At 33.4% G+C, this 20,841-nt stretch overlaps 3 protein-coding genes across 3 annotated transcripts in view; 1 reads left to right on the top strand and 2 right to left on the bottom strand.

Annotated features, from left to right (window-relative positions):
• twin (CCR4-NOT transcription complex subunit 6-like twin) overlaps nucleotides 1-7,990 on the bottom strand; it is a 96,627-nt gene extending 88,637 nt beyond the window's left edge. Inside the window, exons 1-3 of the mRNA XM_077429603.1 lie at nucleotides 7,570-7,990; nucleotides 2,024-2,368; nucleotides 716-891 (exon numbers count right to left, since the gene is read on the bottom strand). Of these exons, the coding sequence (XP_077285729.1) occupies nucleotides 716-891; nucleotides 2,024-2,328 (481 nt within the window). The 5' untranslated portion in view covers nucleotides 2,329-2,368; nucleotides 7,570-7,990. The remainder of the gene's footprint in view (nucleotides 1-715; nucleotides 892-2,023; nucleotides 2,369-7,569) is intronic.
• A 3,992-nt stretch (nucleotides 7,991-11,982) lies between these two features.
• mRpL1 (mitochondrial ribosomal protein L1) lies at nucleotides 11,983-14,432 on the bottom strand. Its single transcript, XM_077429252.1, has 8 exons — nucleotides 14,312-14,432; nucleotides 14,098-14,159; nucleotides 13,886-14,019; nucleotides 13,601-13,820; nucleotides 13,353-13,520; nucleotides 12,530-12,763; nucleotides 12,350-12,447; nucleotides 11,983-12,232 (listed from the first exon to the last, which is right to left on the bottom strand). The coding sequence occupies exons 1-8, from the start codon at nucleotides 14,337-14,339 to the stop codon at nucleotides 12,052-12,054; spliced, it is 1,125 nt and encodes a 374-aa protein (XP_077285378.1). The 5' UTR covers nucleotides 14,340-14,432; the 3' UTR covers nucleotides 11,983-12,051.
• Nucleotides 14,433-15,210: 778 nt separating this feature from the next.
• Bet5 (blocked early in transport 5) lies at nucleotides 15,211-16,983 on the top strand. The gene is made up of 2 exons (XM_077429311.1): nucleotides 15,211-15,387; nucleotides 16,570-16,983. Exons 1-2 carry the CDS (start codon nucleotides 15,289-15,291, stop codon nucleotides 16,906-16,908), a joined length of 438 nt encoding a protein of 145 aa, XP_077285437.1. The 5' UTR covers nucleotides 15,211-15,288; the 3' UTR covers nucleotides 16,909-16,983.
• The last annotated feature ends 3,858 nt before the right edge of the window (nucleotides 16,984-20,841 follow it).

Raw genomic sequence — 20,841 nt, 5'->3', positions numbered from 1 at the left:
GACATCTATGAGTAAAAATGAAAAATTAAAGGCAAAATGGTTTGATACTTCACTAGAAACTATCAAAAATATCAACCAAATTTTGTATTTAGAAAAAAAAATCCAATGTTGCAAACTTGTTCAAATGTCAATAAAAACAATAACAGAATACTTGCATAAATAAATGAATAATAAGATAAGGTCTCAATGTTATTAATTCCCCAATATTATAAATCTAATATATCTTCATATAACATACAATTAACTAACATATAATTTCGAAAGAGACTTTGTAAGGTTGTAGTAAGGTTTGGATTGGAGCTTTAAAAACAAATCAAATTATACGATGACGATTGAATATTATTTTTTTTCGATTCAAATAAATTTAATAAAAACAACAAATAATATTTACTATTAATTTCACCATGTTTAAGCCGTTTATATTACAAATACCGAGCGAAGCGGGGTAAAAATACTAGTTAATATATAATTTCGATAGACTTTGTAAGGTTTAATGTATGTAACTATGTAAGGTTTGGGTGGTAGAATCCGCGACGTTAAATTTAACAAAAAAAAAAACAAATGAATATATTCAAATAAATTTAAATAAAATAAAACTATTCAAATAAATTTAGTAAAATGTTTACCATTAGATTAGCCATGTTTACCTGATTTATATTACAAATAACGAGCGTAGCCTGGTAAAACCACATTTATATAATGAAAATCCACTTACTTTGAAGACTATCCAATAAATAGGTGAGCAGCTTGTGTGTGCCGTTGGTGTCACCATATAGGTTGAAAATTTCCTTCGATAGAGGATTCCCATGAAGACCGAGCGAACAAAGGTTGAACAATTTGCCCAATTCGTATGGTAGAACACGTAGGTAATTGTGATGTAAAAGTAGCTCTCTGAAATAAATTCAAAAAAAGTATTCAAAATCGACGCTCATCTTAAATTATACAAAACATTCCATCATTCCTATGTAGGTTCACCGGTACAAAAAACTTTATTAATCATGCATACAATTTTAAAACTTTACAATTCAAAGTAATTCAAATGGAATTCGAATTTATTCAATTGACACATTTCTTCGCAGATTTTACATAAAGCTTGAAAATTAAATAACAACAAGTCTACCAAAGAAACGTCTACCGTATGTGAAAACTTATTTGAAGATCATCTTACGTATTTCTTGAGAATCTGAATCACATTCATATTTTTTATAGTATAGAAGAAACAAATTTATTTTAAATATGAAAAAAAATACGTTAGTATACTAACTAAATTCGTATTAGTCATCAGTATTCAGAATAAAAAAAATGACATTTATATGCATGGTTAGCCATGAATCCTTCCACGATTTTGTTGTGGATAGAATTGAGTATATAAAAACATTTTAAAAATCCGTATTTAAATTCAATTCTATTAACAAAAAACAAAAAATGCTGTGTATGCCTTTAGCAGAACAATCTCAGTTTTAAATATATCTGAATTGAACACTTCTGATTGATTGAAAAAAAATACTCTCAGATTAAATTATCGATTTAAAAACTTGTGAATTCCAAAGTATTAAAACAACATATCTACCGAAATGTTATTAAACATCATGACTAATTAGTAAAAATATCAAAACTATCTTATGTACACTAAGCTCTGCATAGTATATAAAAAATGCATACAACACAATAAAAAATGTAAAAAAGGCATTTGAGCTCTTTTTCATATTATGCTGTACATTAACATTAGAATAATGTAATACTAAAATTACTATACGATATAAGATGCTTTGCCAACATAATTTAATAATAATAAAAAGCATTTAAAAATCAAATAAAACACAATAATACTTGATGTCAGAAATATCAAAAAAAAAAAAGTATTTCAAAGAACAAACTCATAAGAATGTCACAGAGTGCATGATTTATCATCTAATTATTATTAATTTAAGATTAACAATAGCTTCAATAAAGAAAAACATCCGACTCGTACTATTTCAATTCCATTACCTTCCACTACTACATACTATCGTAGACTAGCTACCTGAGTTGGACGAGGTCGCCAATTTCCGAAGGCAGACTACGTAGCTTGTTGTTGGACAGATCGAGGGTACGCAGCGTGGCCAAACGAGAAATATCAGGTGGCAACCGTTGCAGGCAATTGTCGTTGAGGTAGAGCGCCGTCAGGTGGGCCATATCCCAAAGAGCTGGTGCCAAATTTCGCACTCCACCCGTCACCTCCAAAGACGTCCATGGCGCAGCGCGCCGGCCAGCCGCCCTCTCCGTCTCGGGCATGATCGTGTATGCCCGGCGACCGGCCGCTTCATATTTCTCTTTGTTGCGAGACATATCATCTGTAATATCTGTATTCACTCTTGTATCTTATCACCTGCAACAACAAATAACACAATATTAGAATACAAAGTTTCAACACCGACGTTCACAACAAAATAAATCCAAGGTAAATTATATATTTTAGAATAAATAATCGAGTATCTTGGTGGTACGAAAACAAAGTTGTATGTATAAATAATAAATTCGATCCGTCTACGAGTGTCTGGAAAAAAAGTGTGGTCACATTAAACACTGTACATATTAAACTGAATATTAGATCTGTATTCGATCATACCATCAGAACGAGGTATGACAAAACATGAAACGATATCATGCTACAATGTAGGGCACATTGACAGGTATTATTTGGAATACACTAATGGGTATTACAAAAATGTAATTGATGAATCCTCCTTGTTGATTAATTAGGATCTTTCAGAAAGTCCAATGCTGTCAAAGACTATGAGGAAGTTAACGATTTTATCTACCTAGGTGCCTTGATCTCAAGAGAAAGAGGATGCCAATCAGAAATCTGCAGAGGAATAGGAATGGCGAAAACGGCGATGGTCAATCTGACAAAGATATGGAAAAACCACTCTATGATGAGAAGAACGAAGAAGTGCGATGAAAAAGAGAGAAAGAGACATATTATATGCTTTCGAAATGTGGCGTTGAAGACGGATTCTGTGCTGTGGATTGCAAGACGCACAAACATCTCCATCCTCAAAGAGCTGGCACTTTCAGAGAGACCCTCCACAACATATAGAAAAAAGATTATTTCCTACTTTGGCCATATTGCCAGAGAGAATGTGAAGAATCTCGAGAAACAGGCAAATCGCTAAAGGCCAAAGAGAGGACGGCCCCTCACAAGATGGTCAGATCAAATCAAAAGTGACAGGATCGTTCCTAAGCACTGCATTTAACAACGGCACAGGACCGGGAAGAGTGTACCAGATCCTAGTACCAGATGACAGGCAATGACTACGACGATCAACATTGAGCAAAACGAGAAAGAAGAACAAAAATCTGTCTGGTGCGATCTCTGGTGATCCATTGGATTGCATTGTATGGAGTCGAGACACGAACGCTTTAAAAGAGAGAAAAGGACACGTTAGATGCCTTCGAAATGTGGTGTTGTAATGAAATGACGCTTGAACATCTCCATCTACAAAGAGCTGACAGTTTCAGAGACTTCACAACATGTAGAAAAAGGATTCTTTTGGCCATATTATCAGGAAGAATGTGGATAGTCTAGATAAGTTGGTAGTCAACAGAACACCAGAGGGAAGACGAACAAAGAGGCGGTCACCAAATTATAGAACTGGCGGCATCATCCCTAAACACAGGAGTGGAGGCGAATCGTCCACCGTATTCCAGATGATATTAATAACTACACAGCTAATCATTGAGCAAACTAGGAAAAATAATTGATGATAATATAAACCATGACCAGAACAAAAGATTTTGAAATGAATTTGGAAGAGAATTCCAAGAGTCCTGTGAATATAATATCTGTATGATTAAATAACTGGCCAAAACGAGAACGTAATCAACAGAGAAATTTTTTGTAAGCCAAAAAGTTCAGCATTCAAATTCAGGTGCAATTGTAAAATTTTATTTTCCAAATTATTTCTATAAAGGCTTTGTAGGATTTGTAAATAATTGAAATCCAGGTTAAGCTACAGTCAGAATGGTAATATTATTCCATATGAAATAACAACTTCACCAAATACCTATCTAAATGCTTTGTGCCTTCGTACGAAAATATATAAATGGTCCAGATGTGAAAGAACACAAATTAGACCACTTTCCAAAAGACGGTAACAAACAAAATATAAATAAATTGCAAATCTTTTTCCACTTCATATGAAAATTTATTTAGATAAATCGAGTCCATTAATTCGGGCACGATGTTTACATATGAATCAAATGTAAAATATTCATCAATTCGCAATATAGACACAGATGAATGCTGCAAAACAAATCAAACATCAAGTTCTCAAGTCCTACATTATTCTATTCACTTAAGACAACAACCGACACAAATAATACATACATACGCCAAGCCACAAACAAAAGATCATCACGTCACGTTTAAAACACCATTGAAACTTATCATTTTAGGCAATCGAATTCATAGAGAAAACTAGCACACCGGCTCGCATTTCCAAGTTAAAATACACACAGGTGTCTCAATCTACACCGTCGTCAGACAATAATGAATATATGTTGAAATTGATTTAAAAAAAGAATCGTCCACTCCACAGTTTTCGTCGGAAAATGATGCTAACTTGGCAAACCACAAAACATTAACACAATAAAATCAATCACCGATTCAAATACATGAATTCGACTATCTGTTTACAACTGAAAACTTTATTTTACGATCATTTGACCTCGATGAACTTCAACATATATTAAAGATTTAATGCGTTGCGATAAATTTTGCGGATACGAAAATAAACTACATAGACGTATAATCATCAATTGAAAGAGTCAGATAAAACTGCATAAAAATAAAACTGAAGGTCTATTTTGAAAACATCCTGAGATCATTTTTTTTCCATTATTTTATATGTTTACAATTTTATTTATGATAGTGTATTTATTTATATTTACTAAAAAGATATCAAACCGATATGAAAGTTATTAATCTAAACAGTATCAGTGAAATTATTATCTCGTAAATAGGTTTCTACATACATTGATAGGCAATCAAATTAAATTACGAGTAACTATTACTTTTTGTTATTAAGATACTAGCATTATCATTGACAAATTAAATTGTTACTAAAAAATGCCTCAAATGTGATAAGGAAATTTGGAAGTAAACTAAATATTTACAGTCAATATAGTATAAAGAATTTTTGTACATATAAAAAATTTCATTCACAGAATCGGATATACATATGTATGTATAGAATATTTTTAAACCAGAGTGGCTATTAACCGAATTATATTATTTACATATATAAACGTAAAATAACGTTTGAAAATAAAATAAATATTGTCACAGCACAATTACCGAGATTAAAATTGCACAAATATAACAATGATGCGTTAAAGTTTTATTCATATTATATACTTATATATATAAATGAAACCATTTTGAGGAACAGGACCTGTTGTTTAACGCAGAGGTCAAAATAAATTAGTAATATACATAAGTGGTAAGTCAAAATTTCGTTTTTGATTTTAGTTCATTCACAACTTTCACTATTATATTTTTGTCCGTATTGAAAACAGTAAAAAGATGCAAAAGAGAAATCGGATAAAATAAAACGTTCATACAAATTATTAAAACGAATGTAGTATACGTATATAAATAAGATGTGCATTAAAATATTTGATTTGAATGAACTTTTCGTAGTTTTATTCAAGTTAAAATTATACGATTCAAATTATCAAGATAAACATTTTCACAAATGATTTTTCTCTATCGATGATGGATCATTGAATTCTTTTCGATGTACGTTTATATTTCCAACGAAACCGACGACACTAAATGTGCAATACTACCAATTGTGCATACACTTGCACAACACCAGTCAGTACGATTATTTGATAGCCACAAATGTACCGTTAACGTTGAACCACCACATACTTTTCAATCGAATCTGGACATTTTTATTTACTGATCTCATTTTGGGCATAAACCAATCGCTGACAATCTTCAAACGTCTAAAACGAGAAACACATTAGATATTAACACACACACACACACACACATACGTAGAATCATTTCACATTCTCACAATGAGAATTTTAGCCTCTTACAAAATAGCACAATTTAAATACAAATATTTCTACCGCAGAATGCGATCAGATTGTACAATAGTTGAAACGAATTTTATTCAAATCGTTTCGGTGAGATAAATTATGTTATTGCAATGGAGAAGTATGCGAATAAACGTATAATTTTCATCTAGAAAACTGTATTGGGTAAAATTTTGAAGGAACGATTTTTTTTCTTGATATATAATAAGCCAGGTGGCAAGGTTTTAAAGTTAATTTTTATAATACTTTCCTATTATTTAGAGGCATTTCTTTTAAACATAATATATATTTTTTTATTAAAAACAAAAACTAGTCTATTGTTTCAACAATGAAAAAAAATTATGTGAGTAATTTTAAACTTTAATTATGATTCAGATTCTGGAGGGTAATATTTTTTAATTGTATCCGAAAGAGACTCAAATACGTTGTCGTTTCTGATCAGTTTCCTTCAAATGATGATGGATTGTTACTCGGCGCCGTTTATTACCCACATGCATCAAAATTCTGAATAAGGAGGTCAAAGTGTGGATCAACTGAGTCCTAACGATGATTGACTTCACAATGTTATAGAATCTAGTTATTTTCCAATTCTCCAACTGTGATCAGCCACTTCGACTGACATTCGTCAGTCTTCTGACACAGTCCTCTAAAATTCACTGTCGAACAGTTACTCCAACGGCATTATTCTTTCTATATGTAAACAAGTTTTCAACGATTGATCTTTTGCCCCCTATCTTTTATTCGGGTCGTTTGTTAAGACCGTATTATTACAGTCGACGGTCGTGTTATTGTTCGTGTCTAGTTCCTCCTTGCACAATTTGATCCGGCCCGACAATATACAAGACGTATGCCACAAATGGTAGACCATTGTTGCTGAACCAATTTCCATATCGGAAGTTGACTTTCTTCTGACAATTGGAGTTTCATTTCATGTTTTTTTGCACACAACATCCTCTCTTTTGTGAGAATGTCACGTCATCTTCGGTGGACGGTACAGTGAATAAGTTGTTTTATAATACAAAAAAAATATATATATTTCGTTTAAAAGAATGCCTTCACATAGTGGGGAAGTACTATTTTTAAAAGTTCGATACAAAATGGTGACTAGCGAGATTGTGTGTTGTTTTGCGTTTGTTTGGCGCTGGTGAAGGCATTCGGCGCGGAAAGTGCACGCCGAAGTGTCACTGAATTTGTTTATCGCTAAAAATACACGCACACGCACCGAAGAGGAAGAAAGTATGAAAGGAGAGGTGAAAGTCGGCACGGGAAAGTGGGCAGAGGACAGAGGCCGAGGCGCGTCAATAAGGGTGAGAATGGCTCGGCGCGCGCATTGTATTGTTGTGTACGCACCAGAGGGGGGCTCTTAACCTAAACGGACGCGTATAGAAAGTGGCCAATGAGCAGTGAGCAGTGACCAGTGAGTAGGAACAGGAGCAGGGGATCGCAGTCGAGGGGCAGACGAAGGGGCATTTCGATTACCTTCATGTGTGTTGTCGTAGGTTGCGGGGGGCGGTGTGCGGGGGGCGGCTGTGAAGAGTGAAGAGTGGGGTGTGGGAGTGTGGGTGAGGGTTCGTGTTCGTGTTTGCGTTCGAGTGAGGGTAGGGTGAGGGTGAGGGTGAGGGTGAGGGTGAGGGGGCGTCGTCGCGTCCGGCGCCCCACTCGTCGCCGTCCGCCGGGCGCGCGCGGGAGGGCGGGGCTGTGAGGCGAGGGGCGAGGGGCGAGGGGCGGCTGTGAGGGGAATCCGCCCCCGCAGCTGAGGAAGCGCTCGACTGCTCGACCGCTCGGCCGCCCGCCGTCACCTCTGCGAAGACTGCGGTCCGCCCCTGGCGGCCAACTCGACGCGACAAGCGACGCTCGCGGCGCACTCGCGCCCGTTCCCTAATACGCACCTCTCGCACCTGCCCACTGCTCACTGCTCACCGCTCACCGCTCATCCCATTGTCGTTATTGCGCATCACTTTTTCCAGGACGTTTTCAACTCCGATAAACCCTTCTGGAACAAAACAATCACAAACGAAGCCGTCCTCGGCATGATAGGGACAGGTAGGGAATTTATTTCTGTCATCAAGTGGAGAAAGATGGAGTAGTTCAGACGGGTCGACCTCATGGGCCCGAATGTGAAACGTCGGAAAACACAAATATCGGAAGGCGAAGATCGAAATTTAATTCACTTATTTTGCGCGAGCAGGATACAACAGGAACAAGAGGAACAGGTTTATCCTCCCGTATTAATGTGCGCCCGCAGAATAAGGGAATAAGGTTAAATGCTTGGGGGGGGGCTTTATTTCAATCCCCGGAAGGATTTTTAGCTTATGTACTTCCTCTATCTATAAGGGGCATGAGCTATTCTCCACATAGATACATGTGTATTTTATCGGTCTCCGTCACGGGCCCGAATGTGAAATGCCCGAAAACGCAAATATCGGAAGTCAAAGATCGAAAATCGAAAGATCTTAAGTTGAAAGATAAAAAAAAGAGTGCATGGTAAACGGTACATACTCACTTAATTTGCGCGAGCAGGATACAACAGGAACAAGAGGAACAGATTTTTCCTCCCGCATTAATGTGCGCGCGCAGAATACGGGAGGATAAGCTTGTTCCTCCTGTTCCTGTTGTATCTTGTCTCCGCACATTAAGTGAGTATGTATCGTTTACCATGCACCCTTTTTTTTAACTTTCGACTTAAGATCTTTCGATTTTCGATCTTTGCCTTCCGATATTTGCGTTTTCGGGAGTTTCACATTCGGGCCCGTGAGGTAGACCCGTATTTTATATATCGTTATATAGGACTTTGAAAAGTCGACGAAGAGAGGTAGAAGAGTTTCTTTTTCTTTCTAATGCTTTGTTCGCACCCGGATGTCGGTGACCACCTCGTCGATTATTTGTAGATATCCGCATCGGTTCGGAATTTCGTATTTTAGACCCCGTATCATATGTCTGAACTCGGTCTCCGTGACGAGCCCGAATGTGAAACGTCGGAAAACACAAATATCGGAAGGCAAAGATCGAAAATCGAAAAATCTTAAGTTGAAAGATAAAAAAATTTGTTAATTTTGTACTTGGTTATGCACAGTGTGGTTTTTTTATTAGAACAGTGATGTGCAGTTGTTCTTGTACGATATTCATGAACAACCGTCTCGTTCTCCGACGAAAGGGTCTCTTGGACTGTATTCGTCGGAGGGGTGGTGGCCTCATGTTGAGGGCTTTAAGGGTCAAATTCCGTGACCTTTAAAGCGAGCTTAGATAAAAAAAGATGCATGGTAAACGATACATACTCACTTAATTTGCGCGAGCAGCATACAACAGGAACAAGAGGAACAAGCTTATCCTCCCGTATTCTGCGCGCGCACATTAATACGGGAGGAAAAGCCTGTTCCTCTTGTTCCTGTTGTATCCTGCTCGCGCAAATTAAGTGAGTATGTACCGTTTACCATGCACTCTTTTTTTTATCTTTCAACTTAAGATCTTTCGATTTTCGATCTTTGCCTTCCGATATTTGCGTTTTCGGGCGTTTCACATTCGGGCCCGTGACGGAGACCGATAAAATACACATGTATCTATGTGGAGAATAGCTCATGCCCCTTATAAATAGAGGAAGTACATAAGCTAAAAATCCTTCCGGGGATTGAAACAAAGCCCCCCCCCCAAGCATTTAACCTTTCCCATACGGTGCTAAAAAATTACCCGTGCACCGATGATGTATACTCTGTCGACATGTAGAAATTTGTGATTTTAAAGTCAGATTAATAAGAATATTTAACTATTTTTCCTTCTATTAAGGAAAATGAAAGTTTTTATGAACATTTTTTTCTTCGGAATTTGAACAAAAAGACATTGAATTAAAATAAAAAATGTAATAAATATATCAATTACTAAAAAAAATCTGAAGACACCTGGCATGAGTTTTATATAACAAAAAAAAAGTTAATATAACATTTTTATTAGAAATCTTTGTATCACGATACATGTACCATTTAATTTAATTCTATGAAAAAAAATGTAATTATGTCCCCAAAATCACGACCACGATGAATGAAATGTATTACCGTTAAAACCAGAAAGCAGAATTTTCTTCGGTATTTAAAAAACGAGAACAATGAAATTTACCGAAATATTATATTCTTTACATTTTGCAACTCATTTTAATTATAAATGAACCAGAGCAGAAACATTCATAAGCTGAGTCATAATATTCTTATAATTACATATTATTTTTTATATATTTAGAGAGCGGGCTACCACCCCATAGCCTCCCCTGGCTACAGCCGTGGAGGGCGGAAAGAATGTAACGACGGTGTTGTTGTAGACACGCTAGTTGATATGACGGATGAGAAGGAAGTAAAGTGGATCCACCAACATACCCGAATCGGTGCCAACTCACAGTATAGCAATCCAGGTTCAATAATGTCGTAAGGTCCTTACAAAGTTGCCAAAACCATCAAGAAAATTTAAATACTTTAGTCATGTAATGCGACATCCTGAGACATACCAATTCTTGCATCTCATTATCCAAGGGAAGATTCACGGAAGGAGCGGCTCCAGAAAAAGCAAAACTTCCTGGCTGAAGAGTCTGAAACTGAAATTTTTTTTTTTAATTAAATGTTAACTATTAGATTATTAGTCATGTTTAAGCGGTTTACGGGGCGCAGCCGTCAACGAACCAATGATTCGATTTATTTTTTTTCGATTCATAGGCGCCGATTAGACTTATTTTTAAAAGGCCAAAGGCTCAAGGGGGCGCCAAGGGCGAAGCCCTAGAAGGCAAAGGCTCAGGGGGCGCCGAGGGCAAAGCCCTAGAAGGAAAAAAAATAAAAAAACATTTTTTTTTTTAATAAAATGTTTACTATTAGATTAGTCATGTTTAAGCGGTTTATATTTTAAATACCGAGCGAAGCCGGGTAATACAGCTAGTATTTGATAAAGAGAACATTACAGTAAAACCAGGACTATAGGATCAGAGTTGGCCAATTTCGGAAAGCAACGGATGCAAGCAACCTAACTGAAAAAAAAAAAAAAATTTAAAACAATAAATAAACCTTATAAAAAATGAAATGAAGTAAAAAAAAAAAGGATTTTATTTGCACGAAGACGAGCCGTCCCGCTTGCTTCAATGCAAAAAATATTTCACAACGACTCTAATTAAACATTGCACAAATTCCAACAGAGAACGAGAATCATTTTTTTTATATTGTATTTATGCCATGTATTACTCAAATTTTTCTTCACACCCAGGAACATGGAGGCTCCCATTTGGAGAAAACCAGCTCTTCGTGAAATTGTTAAAAATTTGAGCGATTCTGACTGATTTCACATTTTTATTTTTTTACTTATTTGTGTGAATATTAAATTACTTTCGTAATAATTGTCGCACACGTGAGCGTATGGCTCATGTTTGCGGCAAGTGATTCAACAATACCTAATGTATATAATTAATTGAGAACAAACTTTTTAAAATATCCTACAAATCGACAAGAATACATATTGTCTTTATCGATCAGTATGAGACTATAAATTTATTTATGTACATTAAATATTGTCACAATATTTTACGGAAACATAAATGTGTACATATAACCACATACATAAGGAAATTGGACACCATTGGCACATGCATAATACTGATATTGAAGTCCTCAATAGTATCAGAATACTACAGCAAAACGATCGATGATGTGATACATTCGCTACAACATAAATAATCATTAGGTATTTTTACTAGCCTCTTTTTTTTATTTTATTTCAATCATCAGGTCCCAGCAAACTTTTTTCATTGTGCCGTATGTCCACCACTTTGTTCTATGTAGTATATATTTTTGATTTAGGTGTCGAAAAATATATTTCAATTGCAAAACATTAAACATATCCATAATAATAACAAAATAAAAAAGAAAAATCATTAAACGCAAATATTTTTATTATAAAATAAATTCAACTACAATAATGACAAACAAATAAATAAAATTAAACATTTCCTGCTGCTTCAGCTTCCACTTTCTCAATCTCATCGTCAGAATCACTATCCACATCAACCCGGACAGATTTCGTTTTTTTATTTTCTGAAGTTGAACTTTCAGGTTCCCTTATGTAATTAAATGGATTAATTCGTAGTTTTTCCGTTCCCGGGGGGCTCGTAAGATAGCATCTATAAAACAAAATAAAAAAATGAATCTTTCTCAATTTAAATTACTTAACTGAAGTCGATAAAAATCTAATTTATACATATGCACATATAAATATATAAACAAATATTTATGATTACTTCGTTATAAATAGACCCGGTTTATTAGGTCGCATTTCATTTACATCTATAAGTAGCTTATCAATATTTGCCTCTAGATGTGAAACTTCCATACCCAACTAAAAACAAATGTTATATTAAATAAATCTCAAAAACTGATTATGATTATGATTATGTAAACAAACCAAAATCGCAACTCACTTTTCCAATAGGTGTTACGATTTTAGAAAAATTTTTTTGCTGTTCATCTTTTTGCGACTTATACTGAACTCCACCACGAAATTGAGTTACTAATTCTTCTATATTGTGTCCCAAAGTTCCTATTTTTTCACTGGGGAATCTCTTTTTCATTAAACCCCTTAAAGGTATAATATCGGTCAATATTTGAGAATGTGCTAATATATAATCGAAATCGACCAACTTGAGCTGTCCAGACTGAAAAGAAAATATATATTATATTATTTACATAATGAGATTTTTTTTAAATCATTTTTTGGAAAATATATGTATGTATGTAAAAAGATGAAGATGCATGGATGTATGGATTCTTATGATCACGCAATTTTTGTGCAAATTTTGGGATCATTTATTCGGTTTGCAAGGCGCTGCAAACATAAAACAAAATTCACAAACTTAACAATCTTCAAGACTGTATAAAGAAAAGATGAGTTCTCGTAATGTGCATTTTGCTTCTTTATATTAAAGTAAGATGGATTTTTTGTGATAAATTCCTTATCAAGCTATTTGAACTTAGTAATAAGAATGATGTCTTTTTAATACAATTCTTTTCAAACTGCTAGCAAATCTCGTGACTGATAATGACTTCAGATGATTGCATATTTATCAGATATTTTCTTAGAAATAAACTAAATTTCATATTTCAGAATAGCGAACTTCTAATTTTTCTAATATGAAAGGTGCAAATTATTAAAATGGGCTACTTAGTGAGGTAGCCGAGTGAAAAAAAATTCTAGATTAGATAAATTCTAGATAAAACATACCAAAAAAGATATAGAAAACATACCTGTATATCTTTAATTATTTCTGTTCCACCAGCTACAGTAGCTCCTGCTGTAATTACCTTTTTTTGCAAATCCAAATCCTTACAAAACACGAGAATTCTCCTGTCCTCACTTATTTGAAAAGGATGAGGTAACAAAGCAGTGCGGAAAAAGTTATCCATGTAACGATTCTACAATCAATATATAAACAAATTCGTTCAATATTAATTTGAAACTATCTAGAGAACTCGATAATAGATCACATGATGACCTTTTTAGTTGTTTCAATATTCAGCTCAATAAAAATATTCACAAGAGCATCTGGAGCGTTAAACATAGTAGGATGATGGGTTTCTTTCATGGAATTTACAGCTTCTTCAATGGTATGCACTTGACGTTTAAAAAATCTTCTAGCATAGACTTCAACGTGTGGTGGTGGTCTGTTAGGCTTCAATTCATCACTTATGTGTCTATCAACGCGTTTCTTATTCCTAAAAAATTTCATTCACGTATTTTGATCTAAATGTAATAAATATAAAAAATTATCAATACTTACGATTTTTTAGCAGATCCATATCTCCTTGAAGCAAAATCGAGTTTTTTTACTTCAACTTTGACTTTTTTCTTTCTAGCTTTTTCTCTAGTTCCCTTACGAGCGGCAAAATCGATTGAACTCAAACTGAGCATTCTCTATTGTATACAAAACAAAAAATCAAATGATGAAAATGTAAAGATTAAATAAAATGAGCTTTAATTTTGGCTACTTACTTGACAAGTCATTTGTATCGAGGGCTGAATGAAAACAGACCTAAATAGATTAGGCATTTTCGCTGTAAATAATAAAATATAAACGTTACCACATCAAGAGACTACTTGCTGTCATAATTAATATAGTTTTGATTCTTTAGAATTTTCGCAATTTATTTTTGAACATGACTGCATGAAAATTCTGAATTAAAAAAAAGTCTGAATACTTATAAACCTGTTAATACTGAAGAAAGAGCCATCATAAATGAAAAAAAATATAATCGACACAAGAGCCGATTGCGTTTGAGGTTATGCGGCAATCGCCAATCGGTGATGTTTGGTCTAAATAGCTTTTTCTATAGGCCTTTCCAGTTCGAAGCTAATTTTTGTTATTTGCTTTATATTTAGTGTAAAATATTTTTTACATATTTGCAAAAACTAAATCCTATTTCATTATTCTATTATTTTTGTCTGTTATCATGCGTAAGGCAATTTTAATTCATTCATCGGCTAAGTATGTATTGTTTTTTTTTTACATTGATCCAGCTTTGTATTTCTGCACACTTTATTTCACTCTTTTGATCCTTCCCCTAGTTCAGAGTATTATTATATAAATTATTTTTTCATTCCATTTTCTTAAATCTTCTTTCATTTTTTTTCCTTACTATATTGATTGGGTTCGGTGATTACTAGTCTAATGTGAACCAGTCACAGGACAACCAGTCGCTCTAGATCGGTCACACGTGATCACCCATCATACTAAAACTGGTCACGAGAAAACTGGTCACATCCTAAAATCGATCAACCAGTTTTCTCGTGACCGATTTTAGGGTATGACCAGTTTTCTCGTGACCAGTTTTAGTGTGACGGGTGATCACGTGTGACCGATCTAGAGCAACCGGTTGTCCTGTGACTGGTTCACATATGACTAGTAGTCCGTTTACTATTGATTGTTTAAAAACTATTTAAATTTCATTGTTTTTATATGCTGAGCAATGTCGTTAATTGTTTATTTATTATTATGTATAAATAAATAGGTAGCTTTGCTACTAGCTTCTGCCATTAGCTGCTAATACAAATATTACTTAGAAAAATGTATGTGGTTATGTTGCACACCTGACATTTGACGTTTACTGTCAAAATTCAATGGACTGATTCAGCGTTCGTAGAAATACACATTAACTCTACTGATCCAATTGAAATTGTAGATAAATGACTATTTACAACATATACATATTTGACCGCTATGGAACACTATTATATTATGCGGAATGGAATCGGGTAAAGCAATCCGGAATTACTAAAGAAGAAGTGAGTCGTTGTTTTTATAGTTAACAATATTAGAATTGTTTTAAATATTTTATCTAACAGAACAGTAGTTGAAATTTTTAATTTTCTTTTAAAATAAAAAAATAGAAGTTTTTGACATGTGTAACATAAATATATACATATATATGTGTACAAACTGGCTTTATTGTGACTAAATGTTACTTAAAGTTGTTATTTGAAAACTTATATGTAAATTTTTATATATATAACAATGTTTGGATTTTCCTTTTACTTCCCTTTTATTTCATTTACATGTGTGTATGTAAATTATCATCTAATTCTTTATTTAACCACAATCAAATGTATCATTTACTGTTGCGCTTACCTAGGGTTGTCAGATTTCTTTGAAGTCATACCGGGACCCCTCCTCCCCCCCCCCGAAAAAATCAACAATATTATACTACTTAGACTTCTTTATTATTGAGTACTTAAACATACATTTGGCAGCAATTGAAATAATAGTTTCCAATGCACTGTAGAATACTTTAAACTACGTATATAGAAAGTCTAATTCTTTCTACAGTCCGTTGAATCTCCATTAACGAAAATATTCTCTCCACGTTACCATTATGCCCTGGTATGGAAAAAATACTCGCTCATGCGATATAAATATTCATATTGTTCAGGATATTTATAAAATACAGCTACCCTTTCTACAGTTATTTTTCGTTCCAATTTGGAGATTGTAATACTCTTTTAAATATATTTTTTAATGCAACACATTGAATGAACAAATATATGTTATTTGTTATACAATATACTGTTTTTTCAATATCTAACCATTCTTGTATTTTTTCCAAGCTCGTCCAGGAAAAAACAGAATATTTTTTAAATTGTATTATCCATTGTTTCAAATTCAAATAATCTGTCAATGTTTCATAAAACTTTGCTACTTCTCTATTAAATCCATCAATTTGCCCCTTTGAAATTGCTTAAAAAGTATGCATAATAGAAAAATTTGAAAACTGGGACTTTTGGGCATCCTGAAAGGTTCGTTCGGGACACTGGGACACAAGGCTTAAAACTGGTGACAATCCCGGTTAATCGGGACGCCTGACAACCTTAGCTTACCTCACTAATATAATCCGTATAAATATGATTTAAACTAATGAATTTGAAGATTAATAATTTTAACGTGTACTTAAAAATATATTTTCATTTCAGGAAGCTAAATTAATGTATGGTATGCTGTTTTCTATTAAATCATTTGTTTCCAAGATATCACCGCTCGATCCGAAAGAAGGTTTTTTAAATTACAAAACTAATAAATACACCTTGAATTATTTGGAAACGCCTTCTGGCCTCAAATTCGTCATGAACACTGACAATCAAGCACAAGGGGTTCGTGAGCTTCTAAGGAAGATGTATAGTCAAGTGTACGTAGAATATGTTGTAAAAAATCCATTATGTTCAATGAATGAACCAATAAAAAGTGAATTATTCAAAGCTAAATTGGACGCTTTTATCAAGCAAACTCCTATATTTGCACTTAGAGCTACATAATTGTTATTTAAGATAAATTTAATAACACGTCTTGTTTATTGATATAAATAATCGTTCTATCAATAACAACCACTGAAACAGATTATTATAAGACAAACTTATTGTTTATTATATTTCATGAATCAACATTATTTATATATTATATATATACATTTCTTTATTTGTTAAGATATATAAGTATGTAAGATCAATAAATACATTTAGTAAATACCAAATTTTTGTTACTTTTCTTCAGAACACAATCTTCCTTTCATAAATAAAATAAAATTTATTTTATTATAATATGACTAATAAATAAAAAACAGTAAATAATACTGTACTTGAAACTGAAAATATTTATTTTACGAAATAAACATTAACTATAAAAAAAAAATTCGTAAGAATTGATTTTTAAACGTTTTTTTTTTTTAATTTTAAGATGTGTGAAGAGCTTAAAAATCTATCAATGATCACAATATGTCTCGTACATTAAATATATTACATACATACATTACATACATTTTTGCATACAATATACAAACTCTTGTTCAAGCAGACAAAAAGTCTGAGATTTATAATTTGAAAGGAAACTTGCATTTTATATTTGGATCATATTTTAACTTGAGTTTAATTAAATTTAGATTGATATAAGCTGTAAGTTGTAATCAGCTGGGTCATTGATTTGGACATCATTGACTGGGTCATTTCTGTACATTAAATTATATGGTTAGCAATTACATTAAGTATACATATTTTATATTACATGTATGCACAGATGTGCATATAAATTTTACTTAACTTAAATTAAGTACAAATTTATTTTCAAAAAAAATTATAATCATCGAATCCAAGGTGAAATTAATTACCATCTGTTGATATCTAATATTAATATAATCACGGTTGATAATAATTATCAACTTTAATTAATGATCATCAATTGATATTTACATAATAAGCCTATTATTTCACTTTTATGTTTTCAAATCTTTTCTATTTGTATGGAATTGAGACATGGACCCTGACAATGAGAGAAAGGGACATTCTAGATGCATTCGAAATGTGGTGATGGAGATAGATGCTGCACATACCATGGACTGTAGGAAAAGATTTCTTTCCCACTTTGGCCATATGGCCAGGTAGAATGTGTAGAGTTTAGAGAAGCTGATAGTCACCGGAACGCTGGGGGGAAGGTGAACGAGAGGACGGTCACCCAAGAGGTGATCAGACAAAGAATTGACATGATCGTCCCTTAACGCTACCTTCAACTTGGCACAGATCCGGGAGGTGTGGAGGTTGATCGTCCATAAAATACCAGACATCGAAGACCACGACGCTCAGAATTGAGCAAACTTGGAAGAAGAAGATGATTTTCAAATATTTCCTACTAATTTATTGTCTTAAAATATAGTATCAAATAATTACTGTATTTCATTGATTTTTTTTTCTATTTTGATGTTTATTAATTTGGGGGGGGGGGGTTTATAATTATCGAAAAATGTTGCAGTTGTCTAATGAAAAGAATGAGTTGTGAAATTTGAATTTTGATCATCGGATGCTTTTTGTCAAATGAGTAATGTATGCACATCTATAATTTCACAATAAAATAATATTACATAAAATTACCAGTTTAATTTTTTTGGAAAACCTTATTGGAAAGTTTGCTGAAAAATAAAGAGTGAAGCTCATTGCGCTTGCGCCTGAAGAAAAGCGAGTTCGGCAATTTATTCAACATATCAGTTAGTCGCGTAACTTGCTGTCGGGCGCACGCTTCACACAACATTGGCAATTTTCCGCGGAAAAAGAGCACATTTTCACTGAAAACTTAACCAGAGTAAAGGTAAGTGCTATTACAATGTTTTTTCAATTGAAATATTTCCGAAATACATGTGCTTTCATTATAATTTTTTTTCTTTTCTAATCCATGTGGCGGAATCGTGCGTTTGTTGTCAAACACAATACATACGCATGGTTTAACTCTCGATTATTTTCGCATTATTACGCTCACATGAAGTTCTTCTTTGATATGCTTCATAGTGTGACATCAAAGGGAAATATTGGATAAAAAATATTTTAACATGCTTACAATATTTTACATACATATGTATGTAAATGTTAACATTTTAATAATTTAAATCGTAAAGAGAATCAATTTCGTTTTAATTTTTTTTTATTTTATTTATATACATTTAAAACAATTTTAAATGAAAAAAAATGATATTAATATAACTAGTGTTGTACCCGATGAAATATCATCGCATGGGTGTTGGCATATTCAGTTATTAAATAAAATAAAAAATTAAAGATATGTATGTGTCGGTTCTGTGTTCGATCTGCATGCGGTCGAATTTTTTTCAAATACCTTTTAAATATATTTAATTTCATATTTTTATTTAATTGTTTAATACGAAAAATATGGTAAAAACTACCTACCTACCCAGAGAAACGCTATATTAAAAGAAGTGGCTTTCGGAGTCATATTGTTGTCAAGTGACGATTGTCCATAGACAATCCTAAATAATTTTAGCATCAATCGTATTTGATGCTTGGTGATCGACGTATGTCCGATAAAAACTTCTGTTTGTTCGCAAGATGGGCAAGCATCAGTAAAAATTGCACAATGCATTCAAAAACACACAATAAACATCCTGAGATGCATTTTTATAAGTAAATTGATCCGATTGTATTCTGTGCGTTGTAGTGTATTTATAGAGACGTACCGCGTAGTATTGACAACAATTATTTATTCGTAAGGGCCCTTCTATTATTATTACATTTCTCTGTACCTACCTACCTATGTATGTACATATTAACAATATAAAACACCAATAGAAAAAATAATCAATTAAATACATTTTCAATAGATGACGCTAAATGCTCAGAGACTAATTTGCCTAGATGAAACATTGGTAGTAAACAGTACATATATATAGAAGTTTTTGGTAAAAGTGAGAACGCTCGACAGGAAAAGTGGGGCTAGATGTTGGTTGCCATTATGCCGGCGCCAGACATGTGTTCAAAGATGTGATCAAATAAGTGTCCACATGTGTGGCACGGGCATTTGATACTATCGTCACATATTGATCACTTAAGTGCGCTTTGCCGTTCCGTGTCGGTTTTTTAGCACATATCAAAGAGATAAAAGTCCAAATGTTTGTGTGCCTGCCACACTGCGCGAAACCCAGTTGCGCGAGCCTAGTTAACTACAAATATAATACGAATAAAAATTCTTATTATATTTGTACGTTTTGTTTGGCAGTGGTTTAGCTGAGACGTACATATGTATGTCGAATCGAAACGACTATTATAGTACGGTGAGCGTTATCTTACACATATACACACAAACACACAGAATAACGATAATATATATTGTATATAGTATTGTTGCGTAGGGGTGGGTGGAGGATCCAAGTAAAATACCAAAGTCGTTTCTTGCACTTAGCCTGGAGATAATCCTCGAAACCAATTATAGCAGTCGCAGGAACGCGATGTCTCACGCTTGTCCAGATTCTGGGAAATAGCGATGCTACTCTCAGCGGCTTACGTTACAATATGTATATAATAATATATGATGTTATATAATATCATTAAATTAAAATAAAATTATCAATGCCTTCTCACAAATGCATACGTGTTTTTAATTCAATTTTTAGCTCACTTTTTACTTAAATTAGACCAATATAATAAAAAAAAAAAATGAAGAAATTTTAATAGTAAAAGTTTTCTATATAATTAATTAATAAATTGTCAAATTATATTTTGAACGATGATTAATGACACTATAAACTCTATTTCCTTGTCGTTTACAAGGCAGGTCGCACATTCTCTAATTAATCATCGCTATAACCTTAATTTTCCGAAACAAAAACCTGGTAATTGAACATTTTCAGCTTTAAAACTCGATTACTGATTATAATTATTATGTACTCTGAACAAAAAAAATTCATCATAGATAAT

Source organism: Arctopsyche grandis, chromosome 4 (genome assembly GCF_051622035.1).
Source record: "Arctopsyche grandis isolate Sample6627 chromosome 4, ASM5162203v2, whole genome shotgun sequence".
NCBI classification, from domain to species: Eukaryota; Metazoa; Arthropoda; class Insecta; order Trichoptera; family Hydropsychidae; genus Arctopsyche; species Arctopsyche grandis.
This window is presented reverse-complemented; position numbering and strand designations above follow the sequence as displayed.

Excerpts from the sequence above, each read along its gene's own strand:
- mRpL1 (XM_077429252.1), bottom strand. The coding sequence starts at position 14,339 with ATGATGGCTCTTTCTTCAGTATTAACAG. Across the intron at positions 14,160-14,311 it reads TCTTTCTTCAGTATTAACAG|CGAAAATGCCTAATCTATTT; the intron begins GTTTATAAGTAT and ends TATTATTTACAG. Across the intron at positions 13,821-13,885 it reads TATGGATCTGCTAAAAAATC|GAATAAGAAACGCGTTGATA; the intron begins GTAAGTATTGAT and ends GAAATTTTTTAG.
- Bet5 (XM_077429311.1), top strand. The coding sequence starts at position 15,289 with ATGACTATTTACAACATATACATATTTGACCGCTATGGAACACTATTA. Across the intron at positions 15,388-16,569 it reads CCGGAATTACTAAAGAAGAA|GAAGCTAAATTAATGTATGG; the intron begins GTGAGTCGTTGT and ends TTTTCATTTCAG.